At 44.7% G+C, this 19,681-nt stretch overlaps 1 protein-coding gene across 3 annotated transcripts; it reads right to left on the minus strand.

The window, feature by feature from the left end:
- Positions 1 to 720: 720 nt before the first annotated feature.
- On the minus strand, positions 721 to 19,390 carry slc1a6 (solute carrier family 1 member 6). Of its 3 annotated transcripts, XM_035761629.2 has the most exons (12): positions 19,094 to 19,389; positions 18,820 to 18,902; positions 7,075 to 7,338; positions 6,702 to 6,839; positions 6,245 to 6,452; positions 6,102 to 6,144; positions 4,271 to 4,399; positions 3,958 to 4,142; positions 3,532 to 3,765; positions 3,019 to 3,213; positions 2,005 to 2,139; positions 721 to 1,612 (listed from the first exon to the last, which is right to left on the minus strand). In XM_035761629.2, the coding sequence occupies exons 3-12, from the start codon at positions 7,292 to 7,294 to the stop codon at positions 1,414 to 1,416; spliced, it is 1,686 nt and encodes a 561-aa protein (XP_035617522.1). In that variant the 5' UTR covers positions 7,295 to 7,338; positions 18,820 to 18,902; positions 19,094 to 19,389; the 3' UTR covers positions 721 to 1,413. The 3 variants fall into 3 exon arrangements, with proteins under 3 accessions (XP_035617522.1, XP_035617523.1, XP_035617521.1); XM_035761630.2 differs by lacking the exon at positions 18,820 to 18,902 and having other exon boundaries at positions 19,094 to 19,390; XM_035761628.2 differs by lacking the exons at positions 18,820 to 18,902; positions 19,094 to 19,389 and adding an exon at positions 18,087 to 18,242.
- Positions 19,391 to 19,681: the final 291 nt, after the last annotated feature.

Raw genomic sequence — 19,681 nt, forward strand, 5'->3', positions numbered from 1 at the left:
CAACCAGGAACATTGGAGGAAAACATATCAAGTAATACAGTAGCCTATACGACATCCTTTTGTCAATATGTCTCCATCTTTACAATGTACAGCAACATACAACACCCCCAATGATAGCAACATTTCACATACTTCAGGCTTGAGTGACTTGTCTTAAAATAACAGGGCACTAGTACCAACATATGTTCAGTTAAGAAACACTAGAGTTAACACTGAAAATAAATATTTGTTACCAATATTGTTTTCAAAAAATAAAAAAGTCTAACAACCCCAATTTACCTCAAAAAGTGACATAGAAATCACCCAAGTGTCAAATATTATTACAGATATCCATACAAATATATACTATATATTCACATTGATGCTATTGACAGAGATCAAGCAAAGTACATTATATCAAAACTGATGACAATACTTCAGTGTTTGTTTTTAAAACTGTTGAAAAACTGGTTATCAAGGTTGGTAGCATGGATAATATGATAGGCCTACAACATTTCCTCTAGGTAATGTTTGGGGCAGAAAATTAAATGGCTTAAGAGAAAGCATAATGTACACTTGAATTATATTAGAGGTAGATTCGCAATAAAAACAACAACCACCAACTACAGAAGTGCAACTGAGGCTGCTATAAACTCAAATTGATTACGTCAATGATGCTAAAAGTGTCCAAATATAATACAAATAAATTCAAGCCATGCAACAAAACCAGGTACGTGATGGTGAGGATAGGAATGGATTTTCCATTTATTCACATATTTAAAAAGGTCATTGAATGGCAATTATTTTCTTGTTCATGTAAATGAATCAGATACTGAGTACACAACAGCAGTCTAAAGTGTTCTCTACTGATATGAAAACATGGGATAAGTGAAATCAATATGGGAGCTAGATATCTATGGAAAATGTGATTTCACCTGTCCAGTTCTTTCATCAGTGTCCTCTAGAGTGGACAATGCATCCATGGACTGAGATTTGGACTAAATTACCAAAATAGTTGGTGATATGGTTAAGAGTGTCAAAACAATGCCAAACCACTATCCCTAGAGTGTTTGCAGATCTGAAGTTAATCAGATAGGTGATAGCTCAACCTAGGCATCCAATATCTTTCCCCCATATTGTTTACATCTACTGTATCCAGTTCTTCCATATCTACAAACACTGAAAATCAAATCAAATTGTTTTGGTCACATACACATATTTAGCAGATGTTATTATGGGTGTGGCGAAGTGCTTGTGTTCCTAGCTCCAACAGTGCAGTAGTATCTGACAATAATACACACTAATCTAAAAGTAAAATAATGGAATTAAGAAATATATAAATATTAGATCAAGCAATGTTGACTAAAAGAAGAAGTACAGTAGAGGCTAGTGGTTGTTTTCAGACTGGGCCTATAAATTCCCCTGTCCTGACCCCTACATGGGGGTCTCACTGTTGTGGTGATTCACTGAGTCGTTCTCCTGGCAGATGAGCTGGTAGGGCTTTTCGTTCTCTTCAATCACTGAGTTGCCCACCTCAACATCCTGGCTCTGCAACTCCTGGCGAGACAGGTGCTCCACGATGCCCGCCCCCAGAGAGTCCCCCAGCACGTTGGTAGTGGTCCTCAGTCGGTCCCTGCACAAGTACATACATTATAAAGCATAGACATTATATAGTGTGTGCACACACACACACACACACACACACACACACACACACACACACACACACACACACACACACACACACCATCCACCCCCTTAGGGTGTCAACCTATGCACAGCCACACAAAAACACAATGCAATCCATCCACAAGTTGTTATTAAAAAAAGAGTTCCAACCATTGTGTGTAAATCCAACCATGAGGCATGCAGAAAACCGTATACAACACCAAAACATTAGAGAGGGTTAGTTGTTAACAGTTCTTCAATAATCTGATGCGCATAATGCATGGCCAACCTTTCAGGGGGATCTGTTCTCTGTTATAGTGGTGTGGCGGCCTTACAGTGACATTTAGGCAGACTTACAGGAACCAGTCCACAGCAATGATCAGCGTTATGTCCTCTGTGGGCAGTCCCACCGATGTCAATACAATCACCATGGTAACCAGACCAGCCTGCGGGATGCCTGCTGCTCCAATGCTGGCAGCTGTTGCTGTGATACTGTGGAGGGATGGCACCATTTAATAAGAAAGAGAAACACACATTGCATTAGGGAATCGGTGGTGAGTGACGTGTGAAAAATACTGATCCAGGAAGACATGGTTATAGACTAACCGCTGCATGCCGATAATAACTTGACCTGTGTCCCATAATGTATCTGCTAATAATGACTAGCCATCTCTTAAATGAGCATATTCTTGCACATATGCTGCTGCTACTGTCTACTATCTATCCTGTTGCCTAGTCCCTTTACCCCTACTACAGTATATGTACATAGCTACCTCAATTACTTTGTACCCCTGCACATCGATTCGGTACTGGTACTCTGTGTATATAGCATGTTATTTTTACACGTTATTGTTATTCACTGTGTATTTATTCCTTTTGTGACTATAAAAATACTTTTTGTATTGTATTGTGTATTTGTATTGTATTGTATTGTTTGTAACTGCATTGTTAGAACAGGACCTATAAGTAAGCATTTCCCTGTTAGTCTATGCCTGTTTAATACGAAGCACCACTCCGGCCCCCGAGGACTGGAGTTGCCCATCCCTGAGCTAAATCAACACTCCATGGTAGAGGTAATCCATCTTGGGTTGTGAAGTCAATAGAAGAAAGCCAACAGCATGGAGAACTTCAGCAGAGACCACAAAATTCATCTCATCAAAACCACAAAAACTCATTGTTATGAGTTATGAGTCTCCTCTTAATGTAGTTACAAAATTAGCTAATATGCTTTTGTATATCCTTTCCAAGTTGAGATTTTTTAAAATATGTATTGTTATAAATAACTTAATACTTAAAAATAACTTCATAGTTGAAGGTCTAGCTCATTGATAGCATTGTGGCTTATCAGATGAATGGTGTCTTAACACTCACCTGATGGTGAGGATTTGGCCAAAGTTGAGTTCCATGTCATTGACCTGAGCAATAAAGATGGCGGCCACAGCCTCGTAGAGGGCAGTGCCATCCATGTTGATGGTGGCACCCACGGGCAGGATGAAGCGTGTCACTCTCTTGTCCACATGGTTGTTCTCCTCCAGACAGCGGAAGGTGATGGGCAGGGTGGCAGAGCTATGGCAGGGTGGCAGAGAATAGAGGACGTTGTGAGATCATAATGGTCCAAACAACAACTAGATATGTTTCCCAACTCCAATCCTCAAGTACCCCCAACAGCACACATTTTTGTTGTAGCGTCAGACAAGCACACCTGATTCCACTTGTCAACCAATCGTCAAGCCCTCAATGAGTTGATCAGGTGAGTTTGTCTGGGGCTACAACAAAAGTGTGCGCTGTTTGGGTTACTGGAGGACCGGATAACCACTGAACTAGAGGATATCCCCAGGGCAATGAATTAGCTACATCTGACCCTGAACCTGTTCCTACACCCACCTAGAGGACGTCCCCAGGGCAGTAATGAGGGCCTGCAGCAGGCCAGCGATGAAGGTGTAGGGGTTCTTCCTGGTGACCAGGAAGTAGAATAGGGGCAGGACGAAGAGGCCATGGATGAGCAGACCCACGATGACAGACACCGTGTACATCCCCAGCTGACCTCCCACCTCGGCCAGATTCTTCATCTCCACGATCTTACCTGCTATCAGGAACAGGATGCCCACTGGAGCGTACCTGATGGGGAGAGAGGAAGGAATGGAGATAAAAGACAGAGATATTTGTAGGATAGCCCACACTCTACCTAACACAACAATTCCCACGAAAGCAACTGTTTTGATATATATATACTGTATGTGAGAAGTAATGGTAAAGGCATTTACGAGTACATTAACATGGTACTTTGCAACCACTAATCTGACTACTAACCAGATGATGATGGCCACTAGGCGCATGATGGCTTCGTTGAGGCAGTCGAAGAAGTCCCTGAGAGCCTGTCCCTGCTGCTTCATGTTGCCGATGACCAGGCCGAAGCACATGGAGAACACCACCAGACCCAGGGCGTTCACCCCGTTAGAGGAACCAGACACTGGGATCGTCTCCACCACTGTCTCCTGGAGCAGAACAGCCCCTTCACATCACATCACATCACATTTACACTTATCCAAAGTAACTGTAGCACTTGTTCCCCCAAAGGACTTTACATTGGGGTAAGTCACTCCATCACCAATGTGTCACCCACCTGGATGGTCTGCAGGACTCTGCTCATGTTAGCAGCCAAGGCAGCCTCTGTAGCGTTTAGGGCGTCAGTCAGGTTGAGGGTAATGGTCACGTTCTTGGTGTAGATGGTCTTCTTGTAGACTGTTTTGTACTGGTGGAAACAGTGCAGGCATTGAATACATGTACAGTGGGGAGAAAAAGTATTTGATACACTACTGATTTTGCAGATTTTCCTACTTACAAAGCATGTAGAGGTCTGTATTTTTTTTATCATAGGTACACTTCAACTGTGAGAGACGGAATCTAAAACAAAAATCCAGAAAATCACATTGTATGAATTACGGCTCTCACAGACCTGTTAGTTTTTCTTTAAGAAGCCCTCCTGTTCTCCACTCATTACCTGTATTAACTGCACCTGTTTGAACTCGTTACCTGTATAAAAGACATCTGTCCACACACTCAATCAAACAGACTCCAACCTCTCCACATTGGCCAAGACCAGTGAGCTGTGTAAGGACATCAGGGATAAAATTGTAGACCTGCGCATGGCTGGGATGGGCTACAGGACAATAGGCAAGCAGCTTGGTGAGAATGCAACAACTGTTGGCGCAATTATTAGAAAATGGAAGAAGTTCAAGATGACGGTCAATCACCCTCAGTCTGGGGCTCCATGCAAGATCTCACCTCGTGGGGCATCAATGATTATGAGGAAGGTGAGGGATCAGCCCAGAACTACAAGGCAGGACCTGGTCAATGACCTGATAGAGCTGGGACCACAGTCTCAAAGAAAACCATAAGTAACACACTACGCCGTCATTAATTAAAATCCTGCAGCGCACGCAAGGTCCCCCTGCTCAAGCCAGCACATGTCCAGGACCGTCTGAAGTTTGCCAATGACCATCTGAATGATTCAGAGGAGGAATGGGAGAAGGTCATGTGGTCTGATGAGACAAAAATAGAGCTTTTTGGTCTAAACTCCACTCGCCGTGTTTGGAGGAAGAAGAAGGATGAGTACAACCCTAAGAACACCATCCCAACCATGAAGCATGGAGGTGGAAACATCAATCTTTGGGGATGCTTTTCTGCAAAGGGGACAGGACGACTGCACCGTATTGAGGGGAGGATGGATGGGGCCATGTATCACGAGATCTTGGCCAACAACCTCCCTCAGGTTACCTTCCCTCAGTAAGAGCATTGAAGATGGGTCGTGGCTGGGTCTTCCAGCATGACAACGACCCAAAACACACAGCCAGGGCAACTAAGGAGTGGCTCTGTAAAAAGCATCTCAAGGTCCTGGAGTGGCCTAGCCAGTCTCCAGACCTGAACCCAATAGAAAATCTTTGGAGGGAGCTGAAAGTCCGTATTGCCCAGCGACAGCCCCGAAACCTGAAGGATCTGGAGAAGGTCTGTATGGAGGAGTGGGCCAAAATCCCTGCTGCAGTGTGTGCAAACCTGGTCAAGAACTACAGGAAACGTATGATCTCTGTAATTGCAAACAAAGGTTTCTGTACCAAATTTTAAGTTCTGCTTTTCTGATGCATCAAATACTTATGTCATGCAATAAAATGCTAATTAATTACTTAAAAATCATACAATGTGATTTTCTGGATTTTTGTTTTAGATTCCGTCTCTCACAGTTGAAGTGTACCTATGATAAAAACTACAGACCTCTACATGCTTTGTAAGTAGGAATACCTGCAAAATCAGCAGTGTATCAAATACTTGTTCTCTCCACTGTATGTATTGTATAAGTAAAGAGTATCAGTCCTTAACAATTTATTTGGTGAGTAAGTATTTTAACACAGTGTATTGAAGAATAGCTGCTTGATCAATTGGCAAGTGAATTCCCTTACCTGCTTGAAACAGGCTTCCACCAAATTTGGTGGGAACATGTTCCTGAAAAATGCAGAACTATTATCACAGTGAATAAAGGACAACCAATTATTAATATATTCTGTTGACTTACTGTCACTGGGATCCTACAATAGTTCCTCACCTGATGAGATCCAGGAAGGCGTCAGCTGCTTGTACCGGCTCTATGGTACCGCTAGAGGCCACTGGACTGTCCCTATGGCCTTTCCCTGGTTTTATGACAATCACAATGACGATGCCAATGAAGACCGCGATGAGGGTGGTCACCATGTAATAAACCACAGCCCGCATTCCCATCTTCCCAGACGCTTTGCTGTCCAGAGAGGAAATACCTGCAAGACAAGACAAAGTTCATAATTTTCTCATTAATACTCTAGCTACTACCACAAGACTATTACTGTACCAACTAACTTTGAACTCAAAATAGCAAGAAGTATGGAAAATGTAGAATAATAACATGCAGAAGGGGTGAGAAATCTACATGAAATGTAAATCACTTTGAGTTTGACAAAAGCAATAGATACTGTAATTGCAAATAATTATAATGATGCTAAGGAAGCAGAACTCCTGTGACCAGCTACCTGTGACCAGGCTGGAGATGATGAGAGGCAGAACCAGCATCTGCAGCATCCTCATCAGCAGCTCTCCAGGGAAGGCAAAGTATTTGATCTTCCTGAGGGTCAGGTTGTGGGGCCGCAGGGCAAAACCCAGCATGACACCTGGATACACGCACAGGAGACATGAAGAATACTGTATGTATTTCAAGTCTTCTTGACACAGGAGTCTACACTTGGGGGCTGCAGCTCATAGGCCTGTGTAATAACACTGCAATTACTTTAGTTTTTAAAAATTAATATTGTATTAACTATCAACAAACTAACCATAACCTTAGCTCTTAACATCACCTTAACCCTAACCCCAATAAGACAGTAACAAAGTATTTTGTCCACTTGCCCAGAGTCACTGCTGCGATGGTGAGGAGGACAAAGAGGTTGCGTCTCAGGAAGCCCTTGACGCTCTCCTTAGTTATGGAGCTCATCGTGTCCTTGGCACTGGCCGCTCTCTTCTGCATGGCCCTATGTAGCCACCGCCAGAGGCCTCGTTCAGGGAGGGAGGGCTTGTCGGCGTCCTCGTTCAGGAAAAGGCTCGCGGTGTTGGTGGGCTTCTCATTCATAATCAGCTCCAGCACCTGGTCCAGGAGGCAGGTTTCCTGTGAAACTGGAGGAGAGGAGATGGAGGAGACCATAAGCATTCTGTTATAATGCAGTGAAGGAAAAATGTATATGAAGTGTACATGACTGCTTGATAGAAGAGTTGGTTGGACATATTAATATCAATTCAGCAACACTAAAGTCAGAAGATTATTAAAATGGATTGCAAAAGAGCACTCAAGAACCTGATGATTGTTGCTAATACTCAAACAGTACTGGATGAGCGTTGATGAAATGCATAACAAACACATAAAGTGCAGTATCACAGCTCTGCATTTAAATATGAGTTATTTTCTGAATGATGATCCTATCATCCTACCTGGACCAAGGCAAGCAGTGTATCTGATTCCCTCGCTGCTCCTTCCAGTATGGTAAGGGCCTGTTCTAAGCCATATCATATAACTAATCCCAGGAAATTCACCTAATATGTCCTCATAACAAAAAAAGAAGAAATGCTCATCCAGATGTGGCAGTCCTAGGGGCCAGGGGCTTTAATACAGGTAAACTTAAATCCGTTTTACATCATTTCTAACAGCATGTCACATGCAACCAGAGGACAAAAACAAACTCTAGACCACCTTTCCTCCACACACAGATGCATACAAAGCTCTCCCTTGCCCTCCATTTGGCAAATGTGACCATAATTCTATCCCCCTGATTCCTGCTTACAAGCAAAAACTAAAGCAGGAAGTACAGTGACTCGCTCAATATGGAAGTGGTCAGATGATGCGGATACTATGCCACAAGACTGTTTTGCTAGCACAGACTGGACTATGTTCCGGGATTCATCCAATGGCATTGAGGAGTGTACCACCTCAGTCACCGGGTTCATCAATAAGTGCATTGACGACGCTGTCCCCACAGTGACCATACGTACATTTCCCATCCAGAAGCCATGGAATACAGGCAACATCCACATAGAGCTAAAGGTTAGAGCATCCGCTTTCAAGGAGCACCAATACAGGACTAAGATATAATCGTACTAAACCGGCTCCGAGGCTCATTGGATGTGGCAGGGCTTGAAACATATTATGGACTAGAAAGGGAAACCAAGCCGCGAGCTGCCCAGTGACGAGAGCCATAAAGTGCTTTGAAAGGTTGGTCATGGCTCACATCAACACCATCATGCCAGAAACCCGAGACCCACTCCAGTTCGCATACCGCCCCAACAGATTCACAGATGCAATCTCAATCGCAGTCCACACTGCCCTTTCACACCTGGACAAAAGGAACACCTATGTGAGAATGCTGTTCATTGACTACAGCGCAGTGTTAAACAAAATAGTGCCCACACAGCTCATCACTAAGCTAAGGACCCTGGGACTAAACACCTCCCTCTGCAACTGGATCCTGACTGGCCGCCCCAGGTGGTAAGGGTAGGCAGCAACACTTCTGCCACACTGATTCTCAACAATGGAGCCCCTCGGGGGTTTGTGCTTAGTCCCCTCCTGTACTCCCTGTTCATCCAAGCACGACTCCAAAATCATCATTAAGTTTGCCGATGACACAACAGTGGTAGGCCTGATCATCGACAACAGCCTATAGGGAAGAGGTCAGAGACCTGGCAGTGTGGTGCCAGGACAACAACCTCTCTCTCAATGTGAGCAAGACAAAGGACATGATCGTGGATTATTGGAAAAGGAGTGCCGAACAGGCCCCCATTAACATTGACGGGACTGAAGTGGACCGGGTCGAGAGTTTCAAGTTCCTTGATGTCCACATCCTCCAACAAACTATCATGGTCCAAACACACCAAGACAGTAGTGAAAAGGGCACGATAATACCGTTTCCCCCTCAGGAGACTGAAAAGATTTGGCATGGGTCCCCAGATCCTCAAAAAGTTGCATCACCGCCTGGTATGGTAACTGCTCGGCATCTGACCATAAGGTGCTACAGAGGGTAGTGCGTACGGCCCAGTACATCAGTGGGGCCAAGCTTCCTGACATCCAAGACCTATATACTAGGCGGTGTCAGAGGAAGGCCCAAAGAATTGTCAAAGACTCCAGTCACCCAAGTCATAGACTGTCCTCTCTGCTACCGCACGGGAAGCGGTACCAGAGCGCCAAGTCTAGGACCTAAAGGCTCCTTAACAGTTTCTACCCCCAAGCCATAAAACTGCTGAACAAATAATCAAATGGTCACCTGGACTATTTACACCCCCTTTTTTTTTACACCGCAGCTACTCACTGTTTATTATCTATGCATTGTCACTTTACAAATGACCTTGACAAACCTGTAACCCCGTACATTGACTCTGTATTGTTATGTAAATGTGTGTTACTATTTGATTGTTTAGATTTTTTTTTTAACTTTATTATATTTAGTAAATATTTTATTAACTCTATTTCTTGAAATGCATTGTTGGTTAAGGCCTTTTTCAAGTAAGCATTTCATGGTAAGGTCTTGTATTGTTATATTCGGCACATGTGACAAATACATTTTGATTTGATTTCATGTTGATTTTACTCCCAAAGGGGTGCATACAGGTATTATTTTGAAACTAATGACGATTCAACTACAGTACATACTACAGATGTAGGATCTTAATTTGAGCCAGTTAGCTACAGCAGAGAAAATAATCCTGCAAAAACAGGAAATGTCAATTATTTTGTGGGTTATAATTCATGGAAATTTTTGTAGGGATTGATAGACATTGGCAGCTCTATAGGCAACATTTGATTTATATCTGTTTCACCCTAATGTTTCACCATAACGAACATGCCCTGTGTACACCCTGGCAGGCTATCTGTTTACCCTAATGTTTCACCATAACGAACATGCCCTGTGTACACCCTGGCAGGCTATCCGTTTCACCCTAATGTTTCACCATAATGAACATGCCCTGTGTACACCCTGGCAGGCTATCCGTTTACCCTAATGTTTCACCATAACGAACATGCCCTGTGTACACCCTGGCAGGCTATCTGTTTACCCTAATGTTTCACCATAACGAATATGCCCTGTGTACACCCTGGCAGGCTATCTGTTTACCCTAATGTTTCACCATAACGAACATGCCCTGTGTACACCCTGGCAGGCTATCTGTTTACCCTAATGTTTCACCATAACGAACATGCCCTGTGTACACCCTGGCAGGCTATCTGTTTACCCTAATGTTTCACCATAACGAACATGCCCTGTGTACACCCTGGCAGGCTATCTGTTTACCCTAATGTTTCACCATAACGAACATGCCCTGTGTACACCCTGGCAGGCTATCTGTTTCATCCTAATGTTTCACCATAACGAACATGCCCTGTGTACACCCTGGCAGGCTATCTGTTTACCCTAATGTTTCCCCATAACGAACATGCCCTGTGTACACCCTGGCAGGCTATCTGTTTACCCTAATGTTTCACCATAACGAACATGCCCTGTGTACACCCTGGCAGGCTATCTGTTTACCCTAATGTTTCACCATAACGAACATGCCCTGTGTACACCCTGGCAGGCTATCTGTTTACCCTAATGTTTCACCATAACGAACATGCCCTGTGTACACCCTGGCAGGCTATCTGTTTACCCTAATGTTTCACCATAACGAACATGCCCTGTGTACACCCTGGCAGGCTATCTGTTTACCCTAATGTTTCACCATAACGAACATGCCCTGTGTACACCCTGGCAGGCTATCTGTTTACCCTAATGTTTCACCATAACGAACATGCCCTGTGTACACCCTGGCAGGCTATCTGTTTACCCTAATGTTTCACCATAACGAACATGCCCTGTGTACACCCTGGCAGGCTATCTGTTTACCCTAATGTATCACCATAACGAACATGCCCTGTGTACACCCTGGCAGGCTATCTGTTTCACCCTAATGTTTCACCATAACGAACATGCCCTGTGTACACCCTGGCAGGCTATCTGTTTACCCTAATGTTTCCCCATAACGAACATGCCCTGTGTACACCCTGGCAGGCTATCTGTTTACCCTAATGTTTCACCATAACGAACATGCCCTGTGTACACCCTGGCAGGCTATCCGTTTACCTAATGTTTCACCATAACGAACATGCCCTGTGTACACCCTGGCAGGCTATCCGTTTACCCTAATGTTTCACCATAACGAACATGCCCTGTGTACACCCTGGCAGGCTATCAGTTTACCCTAATGTTTCACCATAACGAACATGCCCTGTGTACACCCTGGCAGGCTATCCGTTTACCCTAATGTTTCACCATAACGAACATGCCCTGTGTACACCCTGGCAGGCTATCTGTTTACCCTAATGTTTCACCATAACGAACATGCCCTGTGTACACCCTGGCAGGCTATCTGTTTACCCTAATGTTTCACCATAACGAACATGCCCTGTGTACACCCTGGCAGGCTATCTGTTTACCCTAATGTATCACCATAACGAACATGCCCTGTGTACACCCTGGCAGGCTATCTGTTTCACCCTAATGTTTCACCATAACGAACATGCCCTGTGTACACCCTGGCAGGCTATCTGTTTACCCTAATGTTTCCCCATAACGAACATGCCCTGTGTACACCCTGGCAGGCTATCTGTTTACCCTAATGTTTCCCCATAACGAACATGCCCTGTGTACACCCTGGCAGGCTATCTGTTTACCCTAATGTTTCACCATAACGAACATGCCCTGTGTACGCCCTGGCAGGCTATCTGTTTACCCTAATGTTTCACCATAACGAACATGCCCTGTGTACACCCTGGCAGGCTATCTGTTTACCTAATGTTTCACCATAACGAACATGCCCTGTGTACACCCTGGCAGGCTATCTGTTTACCCTAATGTTTCACCATAACGAACATGCCCTGTGTACACCCTGGCAGGCTATCTGTTTCATCCTAATGTTTCACCATAACGAACATGCCCTGTGTACACCCTGGCAGGCTATCTGTTTACCCTAATGTTTCACCATAACGAACATGCCCTGTGTACACCCTGGCAGGCTATCTGTTTACCCTAATGTTTCACCATAACGAACATGCCCTGTGTACACCCTGGCAGGCTATCTGTTTACCCTAATGTTTCACCATAACGAACATGCCCTGTGTACACCCTGGCAGGCTATCTGTTTACCCTAATGTTTCCCCATAACGAACATGCCCTGTGTACACCCTGGCAGGCTATCTGTTTACCCTAATGTTTCACCATAATGAACATGCCCTGTGTACACCCTGGCAGGCTATCTGTTTACCCTAATGTTTCACCATAACGAACATGCCCTGTGTACACCCTGGCAGGCTATCTGTTTACCCTAATGTTTCACCATAACGAACATGCCCTGTGTACGCCCTGGCAGGCTATCAGTTTACCCTAATGTTTCACCATAACGAACATGCCCTGTGTACGCCCTGGCAGGCTATCAGTTTACCCTAATGTTTCACCATAACGAACATGCCCTGTGTACACCCTGGCAGGCTATCCGTTTACCCTAATGTTTCACCATAACGAACATGCCCTGTGTACACCCTGGCAGGCTATCTGTTTACCCTAATGTTTCACCATAACGAACATGCCCTGTGTACACCCTGGCAGGCTATCTGTTTACCCTAATGTTTCACCATAACGAACATGCCCTGTGTACACCCTGGCAGGCTATCTGTTTACCCTAATGTTTCACCATAACGAACATGCCCTGTGTACACCCTGGCAGGCTATCTGTTTACCCTAATGTATCACCATAACGAACATGCCCTGTGTACACCCTGGCAGGCTATCTGTTTCACCCTAATGTTTCACCATAACGAACATGCCCTGTGTACACCCTGGCAGGCTATCTGTTTACCCTAATGTTTCCCCATAACGAACATGCCCTGTGTACACCCTGGCAGGCTATCTGTTTACCCTAATGTTTCACCATAACGAACATGCCCTGTGTACACCCTGGCAGGCTATCTGTTTACCCTAATGTTTCACCATAACGAACATGCCCTGTGTACACCCTGGCAGGCTATCTGTTTACCCTAATGTTTCACCATAACGAACATGCCCTGTGTACACCCTGGCAGGCTATCCGTTTCACCCTAATGTTTCACCATAACGAACATGCCCTGTGTACACCCTGGCAGGCTATCCGTTTACCCTAATGTTTCACCATAACGAACATGCCCTGTGTACACCCTGGCAGGCTATCTGTTTACCCTAATGTTTCACCATAACGAACATGCCCTGTGTACACCCTGGCAGGCTATCCGTTTACCCTAATGTTTCACCATAACGAACATGCCCTGTGTACACCCTGGCAGGCTATCCGTTTACCCTAATGTTTCACCATAACGAACATGCCCTGTGTACACCCTGGCAGGCTATCCGTTTACCCTAATGTTTCACCATAACGAACATGCCCTGTGTACACCCTGGCAGGCTATCCGTTTACCCTAATGTTTCACCATAACGAACATGCCCTGTGTACACCCTGGCAGGCTATCCGTTTACCCTAATGTTTCACCATAACGAACATGCCCTGTGTACACCCTGGCAGGCTATCCGTTTACCCTAATGTTTCACCATAACGAACATGCCCTGTGTACACCCTGGCAGGCTATCTGTTTACCCTAATGTTTCACCATAACGAACATGCCCTGTGTACACCCTGGCAGGCTATCTGTTTACCCTAATGTATCACCATAACGAACATGCCCTGTGTACACCCTGGCAGGCTATCTGTTTACCCTAATGTATCACCATAACGAACATGCCCTGTGTACACCCTGGCAGGCTATCTGTTTAACCCTAATGTTTCACCATAACGAACATGCCCTGTGTACACCCTGGCAGGCTATCTGTTTACCCTAATGTTTCCCCATAACGAACATGCCCTGTGTACACCCTGGCAGGCTATCTGTTTACCCTAATGTTTCCCCATAACGAACATGCCCTGTGTACACCCTGGCAGGCTATCTGTTTACCCTAATGTTTCACCATAACGAACATGCCCTGTGTACACCCTGGCAGGCTATCTGTTTACCCTAATGTTTCACCATAACGAACATGCCCTGTGTACACCCTGGCAGGCTATCTGTTTACCCTAATGTTTCACCATAACGAACATGCCCTGTGTACACCCTGGCAGGCTATCTGTTTACCCTAATGTTTCACCATAACGAACATGCCCTGTGTACACCCTGGCAGGCTATCTGTTTACCCTAATGTTTCACCATAACGAACATGCCCTGTGTACACCCTGGCAGGCTATCTGTTTACCCTAATGTTTCACCATAACGAACATGCCCTGTGTACACCCTGGCAGGCTATCTGTTTACCCTAATGTATCACCATAACGAACATGCACTGTGTACACCCTGGCAGGCTATCTGTTTCACCCTAATGTTTCACCATAACGAACATGCCCTGTGTACACCCTGGCAGGCTATCTGTTTACCCTAATGTTTCCCATAACGAACATGCCCTGTGTACACCCTGGCAGGCTATCTGTTTACCCTAATGTTTCCCCATAACGAACATGCCCTGTGTACACCCTGGCAGGCTATCTGTTTACCCTAATGTTTCACCATAACGAACATGCCCTGTGTACACCCTGGCAGGCTATCTGTTTACCCTAATGTTTCACCATAACGAACATGCCCTGTGTACACCCTGGCAGGCTATCTGTTTACCCTAATGTTTCACCATAACGAACATGCCCTGTGTACACCCTGGCAGGCTATCTGTTTCATCCTAATGTTTCACCATAACGAACATGCCCTGTGTACACCCTGGCAGGCTATCTGTTTACCCTAATGTTTCACCATAACGAACATGCCCTGTGTACACCCTGGCAGGCTATCTGTTTACCCTAATGTTTCACCATAACGAACATGCCCTGTGTACACCCTGGCAGGCTATCTGTTTACCTAATGTATCACCATAACGAACATGCCCTGTGTACACCCTGGCAGGCTATCTGTTTACCTAATGTATCACCATAACGAACATGCCCTGTGTACACCCTGGCAGGCTATCTGTTTCACCCTAATGTTTCACCATAACGAACATGCCCTGTGTACACCCTGGCAGGCTATCTGTTTACCCTAATGTTTCCCCATAACGAACATGCCCTGTGTACACCCTGGCAGGCTATCTGTTTACCCTAATGTTTCCCCATAACGAACATGCCCTGTGTACACCCTGGCAGGCTATCTGTTTACCCTAATGTTTCACCATAACGAACATGCCCTGTGTACACCCTGGCAGGCTATCTGTTTACCCTAATGTTTCACCATAACGAACATGCCCTGTGTACACCCTGGCAGGCTATCTGTTTACCCTAATGTTTCACCATAACGAACATGCCCTGTGTACACCCTGGCAGGCTATCTGTTTACCCTAATGTTTCACCATAACGAACATGCCCTGTGTACACCCTGGCAGGCTATCTGTTTACCCTAATGTTTCACCATAACGAACATGCCCTGTGTACACCCTGGCAGGCTATCTGTTTACCCTAATGTTTCACCATAACGAACATGCCCTGTGTACACCCTGGCAGGCTATCTGTTTACCCTAATGTATCACCATAACGAACATGCACTGTGTACACCCTGGCAGGCTATCTGTTTCACCCTAATGTTTCACCATAACGAACATGCCCTGTGTACACCCTGGCAGGCTATCTGTTTACCCTAATGTTTCCCCATAACGAACATGCCCTGTGTACACCCTGGCAGGCTATCTGTTTACCCTAATGTTTCCCCATAACGAACATGCCCTGTGTACACCCTGGCAGGCTATCTGTTTACCCTAATGTTTCACCATAACGAACATGCCCTGTGTACACCCTGGCAGGCTATCTGTTTACCCTAATGTTTCACCATAACGAACATGCCCTGTGTACACCCTGGCAGGCTATCTGTTTACCCTAATGTTTCACCATAACGAACATGCCCTGTGTACACCCTGGCAGGCTATCTGTTTCATCCTAATGTTTCACCATAACGAACATGCCCTGTGTACACCCTGGCAGGCTATCTGTTTACCCTAATGTTTCCCCATAACGAACATGCCCTGTGTACACCCTGGCAGGCTATCTGTTTACCCTAATGTTTCCCCATAACGAACATGCCCTGTGTACACCCTGGCAGGCTATCTGTTTACCCTAATGTTTCACCATAATGAACATGCCCTGTGTACACCCTGGCAGGCTATCTGTTTACCCTAATGTTTCACCATAACGAACATGCCCTGTGTACACCCTGGCAGGCTATCTGTTTACCCTAATGTTTCACCATAACGAACATGCCCTGTGTACACCCTGGCAGGCTATCTGTTTACCCTAATGTTTCACCATAACGAACATGCCCTGTGTACACCCTGGCAGGCTATCTGTTTACCCTAATGTTTCACCATAACGAACATGCCCTGTGTACACCCTGGCAGGCTATCTGTTTACCCTAATGTTTCACCATAACGAACATGCCCTGTGTACACCCTGGCAGGCTATCTGTTTACCCTAATGTTTCACCATAACGAACATGCCCTGTGTACACCCTGGCAGGCTATCTGTTTACCCTAATGTTTCACCATAACGAACATGCCCTGTGTACACCCTGGCAGGCTATCTGTTTACCCTAATGTATCACCATAACGAACATGCCCTGTGTACACCCTGGCAGGCTATCTGTTTCACCCTAATGTTTCACCATAACGAACATGCCCTGTGTACACCCTGGCAGGCTGTCTGTTTACCCTAATGTTTCCCCATAACGAACATGCCCTGTGTACACCCTGGCAGGCTATCTGTTTACCCTAATGTTTCACCATAACGAACATGCCCTGTGTACGCCCTGGCAGGCTATCTGTTTACCCTAATGTTTCACCATAACGAACATGCCCTGTGTACACCCTGGCAGGCTATCTGTTTCACCCTAATGTTTCACCATAACGAACATGCCCTGTGTACACCCTGGCAGGCTATCTGTTTACCCTAATGTTTCACCATAACGAACATGCCCTGTGTACACCCTGGCAGGCTATCTGTTTACCCTAATGTTTCACCATAACGAACATGCCCTGTGTACACCCTGGCAGGCTATCTGTTTCACCCTAATGTTTCACCATAACGAACATGCCCTGTGTACACCCTGGCAGGCTATCTGTTTACCCTAATGTTTCACCATAACGAACATGCCCTGTGTACACCCTGGCAGGCTATCTGTTTACCCTAATGTTTCACCATAACGAACATGCCCTGTGTACACCCTGGCAGGCTATCTGTTTACCCTAATGTTTCACCATAACGAACATGCCCTGTGTACACCCTGGCAGGCTATCTGTTTCACCCTAATGTTTCACCATAACGAACACAGAGTACCAACACTACAGTATGATTCTAACACGTAAAAGCCAGAAGCAAATCACAGCTTTTCTATGCAACAAGTTTTGTAAACAAAGAAGCAAAAATTAAACAACACAATGAATATCAAGAAAATATGCTGAAAATTTCAACTGGTCCCTTAAACTCCCACTTTTTTTTCAAACTGACTCAATCTGCCTTACCTTTAATATCCCACTGGGCAAGATTGTTTCCACATCATTTCCACAAAAGAATTATACGTGGAAAACTGACTGGATTTGCAAAAAGTTTTCAATGTAAGGGAATTTAGTAGTTTTTTATCCAACTTTTCATCTATGGTAAATCCAATAACGTGGTGATTTTTGTTTATGATTTCATGTTGAATTCACATTAGCTGACAACTCAACCAAATGTAAATCAAAACTAGATGTTGAACTGATGTCTGTGCCCAGTGGGATACTCTTTAAGCATAGCATACTCACCACTCATGGTTTAGTTCAGGGCTTCTTTTCCCAACAGTCCAAAGCCTAGAGATACAACAGACACAGTCTACCCGTACTGTCAGGGGCAAATTGACTGGAGGTGACGGTTCGCTGATTTCATAAGCGGGCACACATGAAAAGGTCTGTCATCTCATCTGACCTAACCTTCTTATGCATGCTCTGCCCTACCCACCCACCAGCACACACACAACTACAAAGCCCTGGGACAACAGCAGGTACAGTCTAACCCCCCACCTATTCCACCCATACCCCACTGTCCTAGCCAACATTAGTCTCCCCAGCAGTTCCAGGGCTAGAAATAGCAATACATGACAATGCAACTTACATTTTTTTAATTGGGCCTTTATTTGTAGCATTCATATAAAACCAATGCTCTTTTTGTTGGTGGACATTACATCACCACCACTGCCACTATTCTACCATGGGGCTGTGATAAACCTAGCAGAGCAGAATCATTACAACTAGCCCTAATCCCAATAAATGGTTAAGAGACATACTAACTGAGCATCAACAAGTGAGCAGTTAGTGTCAGCTCTGGGAGCTCCCTTTTTCCTTTTCAATGCTGGAGGACATTAGCTGTTGTTCCTTTTTTCTCCAAACACTGACAGCAAATCAGGACAATATTTCAGTTATTACTGTCAAGTTCATTGTCACTTTTAAATGTGTACCCTTTTTAATAACTGCTAAGAAAAATATGCAAAGAAAAAGATACCCTGTTTACGATGTTTTTTCTCTTCACAGAATACGATACAGTCATGGAGAGCTTCTCTGGTCTGGGTGGAACGTCTTCAATTGCTGGCATAATCATAAAATATGCTTAAAAATTACAATATTATAACTTGTGTACAAGTTATCAAAGTTGGTATCTTTGATAGACATGAAATAATGTATCTAGCTGTTAAGTGAGAGTGAATTACATGTTTTGCATGTTATAATTAACCGTCAATTTAAAATTAATACAATACAAAAAAGTTGCATTTTCATACTTTCCCTCAAAACGGTCCTTGCACGGTATGGTTAATTCCTTTGCTTGCCTTCCGCTCACATAACTGAAGTAGCCCAAAGTAGCACACATTCACATCTACAGTTAATATCTCTAAATTGCATGAGTTTGAGCTTTTCTCCAGCCCTCCTACGCGATAGAAAAACGCCTCGATATCGAGCAGAGGTCTGCGTGGGAGGGAAGAGGTTTTAACGATTCTTCTGGCGTGAAGGAAAGCCACCTGCTGCTCATCCGAATCGGCGGAGCTCGCGTCGTCCCAATATTTGTGGCTGGTAGAGTGGTTATGGCAGTAATGATGAGAGATTATTTGCTGCCTAAAAATATCCTAAATGCTCTACCAGTTAAAAGCTTAATCAATTTGCTGTCATTATAGGGATGATTGTGAGGTTGACATGATTGAGAATTTGATTTGTATTGAGACATTTGTTCCCAAATGTTTTAATAGTTTTGTTTTCTCCTTGGATATTGTGAACTTTGAGAGAGAGGTGAAGATACATACATAAATGCTGCTCTTATTTCCATGACAACCGGCCTTCCAGCACCTGCTCAGGGTCTGGCCTTAGCAGCTAAA

The sequence above is a fragment of the Oncorhynchus keta genome, chromosome 22 (assembly GCF_023373465.1).
Source record: "Oncorhynchus keta strain PuntledgeMale-10-30-2019 chromosome 22, Oket_V2, whole genome shotgun sequence".
Taxonomy (NCBI): domain Eukaryota; kingdom Metazoa; phylum Chordata; class Actinopteri; order Salmoniformes; family Salmonidae; genus Oncorhynchus; species Oncorhynchus keta.

What these genes read in the sequence shown, in the direction of transcription:
- slc1a6 (XM_035761628.2), bottom strand. An exon ending in CATCTCCAGCCTGGTCACAG is followed by an intron (nt 6,453 to 6,701) that starts GTAGCTGGTCAC and finishes CTTGTCTTGCAG; the next exon opens with GTATTTCCTCTCTGGACAGC. An exon ending in TGGAAGCCTGTTTCAAGCAG is followed by an intron (nt 4,400 to 6,101) that starts GTAAGGGAATTC and finishes TGTTTCCACCAG; the next exon opens with TACAAAACAGTCTACAAGAA.